Consider the following 11,137-nt stretch of genomic DNA (forward strand, 5'->3'; position numbering starts at 1 on the left):
AAACACTTCAATGCGGAACCAATATTCATGGACCCTATCAGCATCATAACTACTTCTTCTTCTTCTTCTTCTATATCTATAAACCCACTCCTATCATCATCAACAACAAGAAGAAGATTATGCAGCAGTAGTTACAGTTACCCCCCAATCAAAACAAGAACAACCTATACTACTACTACTACTACTACTACTCCTCGCGCCTCTCTTCCTTCAAACCCTCCATCTTTTTGGCAACGATACACAAACAAGCTCTTGAGATCACACAACAAATCATCTTCATACCGTCATGATGAGACGGCTAGTAATAATAATTACCTGCTCAATGGAGGCCTCGGTGTGGCTCTATTGAGTCTAACTACAACTGCAAAGGTCACTTTTTCTTTAATTCATTTTCTGTATGTATATATCAATAATATATATGTATTTGATTTGATTCTTCTAGGTTCGTATTAGCCCCTTTGTTGCAACACTAGCTGCAAATCCTACTTTTGTCTCTGGCTTTTTTGCTTGGCTTATGGCGCAGTCTTTAAAAGTTGTCTTGCATTTTTGCTTTGACAAGAAATTGGATTTACGAATAATGTGTTCGTCTGGGGGTATGCCCTCTTCACACTCATCTTTATGCACTGCTTTGACCACTTCCGTCGCCATATGCCATGGCGTCGCAGATTCCTTGTTTCCCGTCTGCTTGGGCTTTACCTTGATTGTCATGTATGATGCTATTGGCATCCGTCGTCATGCTGGGATGCAAGCACAGGTGCGTATTCAATCATAATTTTTCTATTTTTATTTCATATTCAATATAACTGAAATAATTAGCAAGGTAGTGATTACATCTAGCATTTTGAATTTTTAGCCTGATCATATATAATTTAACTTATCCTCCTTTTTGCCCTTGATGTTAAATGACCCGAGTAATTATTAATATTTGTGTGATCTGCTCGCGCATATATGCATGCAGGTTCTGAATCTAATAGTTGAGGATTTGTTCCAAGGTCATCCCATCAGTAAAAGGAAGCTCAAGGAGCTACTTGGGCACACCCCTTCACAGGTTATTGCCGGGGCACTGCTTGGGATCCTCGTCGCTTGTTTTTGTTGTCAAGGTTGCTTCACCGCCTCCTGACCTGCCATCATATTCTTGTAAAACTCCTTTTAGACAGTCAAAGGGACATTAAGTTACTTCTTGCAGAAGCCTCTTAAACTTCTTTAAATGGGTTTCATTCTGTAAAAAATATTATATTTGTTGCTGCTAACAAAATATTATATTTGTTGCTGCTAATTGTATGCACCAGACAAATAATAACTAAACGGAGTTTGAGCATATATATAAAAATTTCACGATGCTCAAATAATACATACCAGGCTTGAAACAACTCGAACTCCAGTTCAAACTTTCTAAAATTAAATGAGTTGAACTTGAGGTTCTGAAGCTTGGATTCAGCTCAAGTTGATTATCCGTAACTAGATTGTTTCGCTTTGGTGTCTTTGAGTCCATCATCATAATAATAATAATGCTTGTATACATATTTTATTTATTTAAGTCAGATTGGGTGAATAGCCTCATACTCAGTTTTTTCGTGCTGACGGTGTATGGGGCTAGCAAAATTTCGAACATGTCACAGGATAGCTCCAGGGACGTTTCATTGATCCGATTCTTTCGTAGGGGCATAAAATATTCGATGTAAGCCTCCAATACCGAAAATATGGTCAGATTCGAAGAATAGCCCCATACTCAGTTTTTTCGGGCTGACGGTGTATACCCCCTTTGGCCGTATTTGGAAAATTTCGAACGGGCCACGGAAAAGCTCTAAGGACGTTTCATTGATCAGATTCTATCGTAGGGGCATAAAATATTCGATGATATTCTCCAGGACCGAAAGTATGGTCAGATTCGGTGAATAGCCCCATACTCAAATTTTTCGGGCTGACGGCGTATCCCCCCTTTGGCCGTACTTGCAAAATTTCGAACGAGTCACGGAAAAGCTCTAGGGACGTTTCATTGATCTGATTCCTTCGCAGGGACATAAAATACTCGATAGAAGCCTCCAGGACCGAAAATATGGTCAGATTCGGTGAATAGCCCCATACTCAGTTTTTTCGGGCTAACGGCGTATCCCCCTTGGCCGTACTAAGAAAATTCCGAACGGGCCACGGGAAAGCTCTAAGGACGTTTCATTGATCCGATTCTTTCGTAGGGGCATAAAATATTCGATGAAAGCCTCCAAGACCGAAAATATGGTCAGATTCGGTGAATAGCTCCATACTCAGTTTTTTTGGGCTGACGGTGTATACCCCCCTTTGGCCGTACTTGCAAAATTTCGAACGAGCCACGGGAAAGCTTTAGGGAAGTTTCATTGATTCAATTCTTTCGTAGGGGCATAAAATACTCGATGGAAGCCTCTAAGACCGAAAATATGGCCAGATTCGGTGAATAACCCCATATTCAGATTTTTCGGGCTGACAGTGTATCCCCCCTGGTCGTATTAACAAAATTTCGAACGTGCCACGAGAAATCTCTACGGACGTTGCATTGATCCGATTTTTTCGTAGAGGCATAATACTCGATGGAAGCCTCTAGGACCGAAAATATGGTCAGATTTGGTGAATAGAACCATACTCAGTTTTTTCGGGATGACGGTGTATCCCCCCTTTAGCCGTACTAGCAAAATTTCGAATGTGCCACGGGAAAGATCTAGGGTCGTATGATTGCTCCGATTCTTTCGTAGGGGATAAAAATACTCGATGGAACCTCCAGGACCGAAAATATGGTCATTTTTGGTGAATGGCCTCAAACCCGGTTTTTTCGGGCTGAAGGTGTATCCCCCCTTTGGCCGTACTATCAAAATTTCAAACGGGCCACGGAAAAGCTCTAGGGTCGTATGATTGATCCGATTCTTTCGTAGGGGAATAAAATTCTCGATGGAAGCCTCCAGGACTGAAAATATGGTCAGCTTCGGTGAATAGCCCCATACCCGGGCCGTACTATCAAAATTTCGAACGGGCCACGGTAAAGCTCTAGGGTCGTATGATTGATCCGATTCTTTCTTAGGGGAATAAAATACTCGATGGAAGCCTCCAGGACCGAAAGTATGTTCAGATTCGGTGAATAGCCCCATACTCGGTTTTTTCGGGCTGACGGTGTATCCACCCCTTTGGCTGTACTAGCAAAATTTCGTACGGGCCACGGGAAAGCTATAGGGTCGTATGATTAAGGTCATTTCATTGATCCGATTCTTTCGTAGGGGCTTAAAATATTCGATGGAGGTCTCCAGGACGGAAAATATTGTCAGAATCGGTGAATAGCCCCATTATCAGTTTTTTCGGGCTGACGGTGATACCCCCCCTTTGGATGTTCTAGCAAATTTTCGAACGGGCCACGAGAAAGCTCTAGGGTCATTTCATTGATCCGATTCCTTCATAGGGGCTTAAAATATTCGATGGAGGTCTCCAGAATGGAAAATATTGTCAGATTCGGTGAATAGCCCCATAATCAGATTTTTCGGGCTAACGGTGATACCCCCCTTTGGCCGTTCTAGCAAATTTTCGAACGGGCCACGAGAAAGCTCTAGGGTCATTTCATTGATCCGATTCTTTCGTAGGGGCTTAAAATATTCGATGGAGGTCTCCAGGAAGGAAAATATTGTCAGATTTGGTGAATAGCCCCATAATCAGATTTTTCGGGCTAACGGTGATACCCCCCTTTGGCCGTTCTAGCAAATTTTCCAACAGGCCACGGGAAAGATTTAGGGTCATTTCATTGATCCGATTCTTTCGTAGGGGCTTAAAATATTCGATGGAGGTCTCCAGGACGGAAAATATTGTCAGATTCGGTGAATAGCCCCATTATCAGTTTTTTCGGACTGACGGTGCTACCCCCCCCTTTGGCTGTTCTCGCAAATTTTCGAACGGGCCACGGGATAGCTCTAGGGTCATTTCATTGATCCGATTCCTTCATAGGGGATTAAAATATTCGATGGAGGTCTCCAGGACGGAAAATATTGTCAGATTCGGTGAATAGCCCCATAATCAGTTTTTCGGGCTAACGGTGATACCCCCCTTTGGCCGTTCTAGAAAATTTTCGAACGGGCCACGGGAAAGCTCTAGGTTCATTTCATTGATCCGATTCTTTCGTAGGGGCTTAAAATAATCGATGGAGATCTCCAGGAAGGAAAATATTGTCAGATTTGGTGAATAGCCCCATAATCAGATTTTTCGGGCTAACGGTGATACCCCCCTTTGGCCGTTCTAGCAAATTTTCGAACAGGCCACGGGAAAGATTTAGGGTCATTTCATTGATCCGATTCTTTCGTAGGGGCTTAAAATATTCGATGGAGGTCTCCAGGACAGAAAATATTGTCAGATTCGGTGAATAGCCCCATTATCAGTTTTTTCGGGCTGACGATGATACCCCCTCTTTGGCTGTTCTCGCAAATTTTCGAACGGGCCACGGGATAGCTTTAGGGTCATTTCATTGATCTGGTTCTTTCGTAGGGGATTAAAATATTCGATGGAGGTCTCCAGGACGGAAAATATTGTCAGATTCGGTGAATAGCCCCATAATCAGTTTTTCGGGCTGACGGTGATACCCCCCTTTGGCCGTTTTAGAAAATTTTCGAACGGGCCACGGGAAAGCTCTAGGTTCATTTCATTGATCCGATTCTTTCGTAGGGGCTTAAAATATTCGATGGAGATATGATAAAACTATTCAGTTCAAGCTTTATGGAAGCTTAAAAGAAGGATTTATAATGAAAAGTCTCAACTAGTTATTCTTGCTGAAAATTATGTCATTTGCCCAGTTAGAAGGACATACACTTGTGTATGTTTGGTCCTAAAATCTCTATTGATTCAAATGATAGCCATTAACCAAAAAAACTGAAAGCATTTTGGGCACTTATAACTTGTTTCCTATTCTTTCACTTAGAACTATGTTAATAACTCTGACTTTGAAAGGACATATATTCACATGTATTTTTGGTCCTGTTGACTACTTGTGGTCAAACAGGATAGCCATTTACCTGCCAATTAAGAGAAATTGGGGTGATTGAATATAAAACTGAATTTTAATGGGAAATGATAGTACATTGACTATTTAGCCAATCATATGGATTTAATAGGTTGAAAGGACCTTAGTATAGTCATTAACATGTATGGTTGCTTTCCCATGATGTGTAAAATCCAAGGTGATATAAACATAATGAATATGCTAATCTTTATGTGGAGTACATAGTTGTCTTTGCATGTCTCAAGATAAATCTCTCCAAATGATAGGCAGAAAAGTGATTACCCAGTCATACACAAGCCTGTTGTTATTTGGTCAACCCAAAAATGAAACATCTTTAAATATGACATAGAACATGCTTTAGAAAAATTGAGAAAATATCAAAAACAAGGGGAAGAATGAATAAATCAACCAAAAGTTGATATATGTTTTAAATATTTTATCAAACAAAGAGGGTTCCAACTAGAACTACAGAGATGTTGACATAATCTGTCTCATCTTGAATGAAAGGCTTGTAAGTCCGGATGGCATGTAAGTCCACTGTTCAACCTCTAAATATGTTTGAAAATAAAAAATACAAAAAGATTCAATAAGTTATGTCATATAAAAACAATTTTTGACCAAATACAGGAGGTTGAAGTCAAATTGGGGTGATCTGGGGAAGCCAAATAAGCTTTGAGAAGAGATATGAGGCATCATAGCACAATGTTGACCATTAATGTATTATGCTACTTAATTGAACCTAAATCATATCACCAAAGGAGATGAAATTCATGCTAAGTCTAGACATGCTGTTAACCTATCTATGTTGTCAAAATAATGCTGAGAATGAAGTATTGAGAAAGCTACTTAGTCAATATGATTCCATCCTTGAGACATTTTTAGAAAATGGAAGAAACTGTTTTGAAGAGAAATTCAACTGAAATTTGATCTCTAAATGCACCATTTGCTCTTAAACTATGATCTTTAAATGAAAAAAATATACTTTGACAAGTGGTTTAAGTCAAAAAGAGTTGCATTTTACCTAAAATAGGTTGAATAAGTATTTTCGGGCAATGTTTGATGTTTTCTAACCTTCCCGAACACAAAACAGTTGAATATGTATTTTTGGGTAAGATTTGATGTTTTAAAACCTTTCCGGGCAAGCTTAGAAGTGTTTACACTTTCCGGGTAGAGTACACTATAGTACTAATTTCCCGAGCAAGCTTGAAATCTTGAGATGAATATGTGATTTAGCTAGCTTTTTAACAAGAATTTCTTGTTCCGAGCAAGCTTTGCATTCTATATGCTGAATGTTATACCAAGCTAACTTTGTGAACTTAGGTTTAGTACACCGAGTAAGCTTTATGATTTGTGTGAATATGTTTTCTTTGAAATTACAAGTGTTTTCGGGCAAATCTTGTTTTCCAGGCACACTTTATATTCCGAGTACACTTTGATAATTCAAATGTTCCCTTAATATACTTGGGTAATATCACTGATTTTCCGAGTACACTTTGTGCTATGAAATCTCTAGCACACTGTTACTCTTTATCGAGCATACTTTGCATCAAAGTATACTTTACTGAATATTCAACTTGTAATTGATCGAGTAAGGTTTGTGATTAAATGTTTTAAATGAGCAATGTAGGTAAATTAGATGTAAATTATTTGGGGATCTTAACTGATTCCTAGTAAGGTTGCATGCTTGATGCGTTATACTTGATTAATGTTACTTGTGATTTAGTTCTCAAGAAATCTTGTTGTACCACCGCGTCTTTTACCCTCTTCAATTTAAGCCAAAAATACCAACTTAGAAAGTATAAGGACCAAAAATGAACATTCTGAAAATTTGAACTCATCGCGATACGTGACGGGGTAAGATTTCCCATCGCGTAGCGCGATGGCTTTGCACATAAACCCAGAAATGGGCGGCTTGGCGATACGCGATGGCTCAATCCAAGAGAGCATCGCGTAGTGCGATGATCAGGTTAAGCAACCCGGACATGTGTCCAACCACGTGTCAACACGTGGCAAGATATGACAAGCCACGTGTCACACGCAGATAAGGCGGCGTCTTTTTGCGGCGCCGCGGTACGCGAAGGGTCCCAAGAAACCCATCGCGTACCGCGATGGGGTCCAGAATCAGCCTATAAAAGGGGGTGACGGGTATTGAACCATTTCATCCCAAACACACCTCCACATTCACACATTTAACATCGAAAGGCGTGCCCCATTGCCGTAACAAGCTGACGTGCTATTTTCTTGTATTTCGTGCAAGGAAGGAAGTCATAATCGAGTTAGTAATCATACAATCGAGTAGATCAAGATCCTGCCTTTTTCTTATTATCAATCTAAGTTCCCGTTTAAGGTAGGAGTTATGTTTAAGTTATTTGAATTATAGCTTAGACTATCAATCGAGGCTATGGTCTTTAACCTTGATCGTATTTTATAAGCATTTACAATCAAGTTTTCACAAACGTTACTTCATAGCGAAGTAATGTTAACAAAAGATATATTTTGACGGGCGTGTAGTAACTGTAAGGGGGATATCACTAGTAATGAGTTTCTTGCCTAAGGAAAAAGTAATTCGTATAAATCCCAATCAACCGAGGGACCCGTTTACTTACCTGGAGAAACTTACCAACGTGATAGAACCTATTAAGCCAAAGCATGCTATATCAAACGTCACATAAAATCAAATGTTCTTCATTCACAATCAAATATAAACGATTTCAAGGTTAAGCTTACAATCATAGCTTAACATCATTCAAAACATTCATACGAACCTATTTATGTATAGGTTAAGTATCATTCACAATCAATCAATCGGTCAAGGTTTTCAACACCGACGATACAGGTGAATACGTTCAAACCTTTATAACGTGAATACGTTAACCTTTTCAATAAGTCAATCAAAACTTATAAGACGAACGGGTGTTTGTCTTAACGAGTCAATCAATGTCTACATGAGATCGAGTAATCTCTAAAACATTATAATACAAAGTAGAGAATAAAATCAACTCAGACCGAATACGCATGTGTCTGGATCCATACATAATCGTTAAGCCCAATCAATCAATCAAAGGCAATGAAGCCGCGGGCGAAACGGTCATGACCAGTTCTCTGTTCAGGGCCGTGTTGCTCGGATAATACCGTTATGTGTGTAGGGCAGTGGTACATATACCGGAAGTAGTAATGTTTTCGCTGAGTTTGTCAAGAAAACTATATTTGTATTATAATTGTCATTCAAAATGTTTTATGGAGTCATACGTGTTCACCAGCATATAGATGGCGTATTTCTCCAACCCATTGCAGGTAATTAAGCATAAGTAGCATTAACAAGGATTGGAGTCTTAATGAAGATAGAAGCGCGTACAAGATGGCTCCGTTTTTGATATAAAATCCTTGTAATATGAAACATATATTTTGTAAACCAATACTCGGGTATTTGATTCCCGAGTAAATTTTCAATGTAAATTAATATTATATTCAACCTAAAGTCTTCCGCTAAAATTAACCCATAAACTCTGATATATTTACAAAACAGGTACCAACTTGTGGTCACACGCCTAGGCCCTAAGTCGGGGTGTGACACTTGTATTTCAAGTAAGCTTTCTTCATTTTAACTTCTAATTTATACCAACTTATAATCGGGTAACCTTTGAGTAAGTGGAGTATACCGAGTAGACTTTGCAAAGTGAACTTTTCCGGGCAAGGTTTTCCAAACTTAAATATTGAAGAGTTGGATGATAAATGTTTTTTAAAATATCAAGTGGATAATGTTACTGTTTGACAGCTAATAACTCACTAAACGACAAAAAGCATTTAAAACCCACTTTCAAAAGGTATATAAGAGGGAGTAAGAGATATTTTTGGACATTATTTTCCCCCTTCTCTATCCTTCCACTGCTAATTCAAAGAAACCCAAACTGACTCATCGCGTTCGATTAATCCTAACCCTAACTTTACCAGCCCACTAGTTCCGACTCGGTAAGCAATAATAACTTGTTTTCCGACCACGATTAGTTGATTATGGGCTTTGATTATGTATTTGATTACTAACAATCTGTTTTATATGTAGGTTATTAATTTGTCGAATATCAGGTTCTTAATGATATTTCTCTTCTTCTTCTTCTTCAAATTTATAACTTGAAATTGCTTAAAGTAATGAAATTTTTTGCTAATTTCACTTTGAATATGTTTGATTGTGTTGTTCAGATATGGCAGAAGAAGAAAATCAACCTAAGTATGTCTTTGAACAGAAGCACAATATGTGTGCCCTGTTGCAAGTCACTCCTGACAATGAGCCGGTGTCTAGGATGATTACATGGATGGCAAGATCAAATGTGAGTTTTGCTTTCACAGAGTGCCCAGTCATTTATAGAAATCATTCACTCGATTTCTGGCGCTAAGCAAGACTGGTTGATGATATAAATGGTCGAAGAATAGAAGCAACAGTTGCAAGACAAGAAATACAAATAACTGAAAGAATGATTAGAAGATGCTTGCAGTTACACGATGATGAACATAACCCTATCAATTTCAACACTTATCATCTAATGAGGATTTTTGAACAAACAATGGGATATCAGGGGATGGTACATGATGGGCAATTTCAAAAGGGAATGTTGTAGGTCCCCCCCGGGGGCGTCGCCGATCGATACGAGATCCGCACGAGGTCTAGGAGTGCGGAATCCTCCTAGACTCGTTTATTGGTGTAAAGATGAAGAACACAAACACGTACACGAACAAATACACGAACAAATACAAGAACGGGATAATCAAATCTGCAGATTCATATATAATAATCAAAACACGTTACATACCGTAACAAAACAGAAAACACGACTGACCCGAGGTGAGCTCTACCTCGGGTCGTCTCACACGACTCTCCTTGTCTCTTACTCTCTCTAAACAAACAAACTGCTCAAAACACACACTAATTTCTGGATTTAACTAAACCTAAACAAGACACACGTATATATATATAAAACATTCTCGGGCCTGGGCTTCAGTAGGCGAAGTTGTGCTAACTTCGCCTATGGCGAAGTTGTTCTAACTTCGCCTAAGGCAGAAGTTGTTACAACTTCTCCTATGGCGAAGTTGTTCTAACTTCGCCTAAGGCGAAGTTGTGCTAACTTCGCCTGTGGCGTTCCGCTGGTCAGAATTGCATAGCGACGGTCACAAAATGCACCAACAGTCTCCCCTTTGACCGTTGCTCTCAATTCTAACAAACACAAAAGATCATCTGTTACAAAACATGCACCAACAGACTCCCTCTTAACTGATGATCTTCTGTTTGCTCATCAACCAGCCGTGTCTGAAACTGTCCTGTAGCTTCACAAATCTACCAATCACCCAGCGTCTTCCATATCAGATCTCCCCTTCAGTGTAAGCTTCTCCGACTATAATGATTGAGGTCTTTGAAATGCATGCATCCCCGTGCCAAATTGATCATCTCAACCAATCACGTGAAGTCCATCTGATTTCACCAACACGTGAAGTTGGGCTCCCTCCACAACTTCACCAACTCGTCGGCATACGATAAGGTTTAATCTTCAACTACTCAACATCAAGTGATCAATTTCATCACAAAACCACCTTGACAGAATCTAACACCTGACCATTAATTAATCTGAAGCATCTTCAATCACCAGGGATAACGATCAAGAACATAAACACTTTAATTCCCGATTAAATCCAACTTGTTCCAGAATTTTCACTCTAATAAATGAGCATCACGTTTCAGGATCCAATTCTCGAACGCCTTGAAAATAACATAAATAATATGCTCTGACCGCAATCCAGTAATGACGAAAACCTTCAGTTCAATTTGACTTTCTTCAGTTGGTCAACCTCGAACAACAACAATTTCATTGCCCACAAACACCCAAATATGTGTCAATATCCAGTTTCAATCAATATCCCATTCTCAAACTCAACTCCATATCCAGAGTTGACACGTATTTGTTCACACGTAAGACCAAGAGATAACAAGTTTCGCTCGTTGACGGAACAACGTCTTCGGTCTCACAATAATCGTGTACACCTGGCCATACAGACGAAAACTCCAAAACACTTTTTTTTTTTAATCTCGTTAACTTCGCCTAAAGTCAACTTCGCCTGTTCATAACTTCGCCTGGCTATAACTTCGCCTGT

At 39.4% G+C, this 11,137-nt stretch overlaps 1 protein-coding gene across 1 annotated transcript; it reads left to right on the forward strand.

The window, feature by feature from the left end:
• The first annotated feature begins 27 nt into the window (after positions 1 to 27).
• LOC143558554 (uncharacterized) lies at positions 28 to 1,156 on the forward strand. The gene is made up of 3 exons (XM_077047375.1): positions 28 to 369; positions 443 to 754; positions 959 to 1,156. Exons 1-3 carry the CDS (start codon positions 28 to 30, stop codon positions 1,118 to 1,120), a joined length of 816 nt encoding a protein of 271 aa, XP_076903490.1. The 3' UTR covers positions 1,121 to 1,156.
• The last annotated feature ends 9,981 nt before the right edge of the window (positions 1,157 to 11,137 follow it).

This window comes from Bidens hawaiensis, unplaced genomic scaffold, assembly GCF_021521415.1.
Source record: "Bidens hawaiensis isolate Kalapana, Puna unplaced genomic scaffold, B.hawaiensis_p1.1 tig00019557_1, whole genome shotgun sequence".
Taxonomy (NCBI): domain Eukaryota; kingdom Viridiplantae; phylum Streptophyta; class Magnoliopsida; order Asterales; family Asteraceae; genus Bidens; species Bidens hawaiensis.

Excerpts from the sequence above, each read along its gene's own strand:
- LOC143558554 (XM_077047375.1), top strand. The coding sequence starts at position 28 with ATGGACCCTATCAGCATCATAACTACTTCTTCTTCTTCTTCTTCTATA. Across the intron at positions 370-442 it reads GTCTAACTACAACTGCAAAG|GTTCGTATTAGCCCCTTTGT; the intron begins GTCACTTTTTCT and ends TGATTCTTCTAG. Across the intron at positions 755-958 it reads ATGCTGGGATGCAAGCACAG|GTTCTGAATCTAATAGTTGA; the intron begins GTGCGTATTCAA and ends ATATGCATGCAG.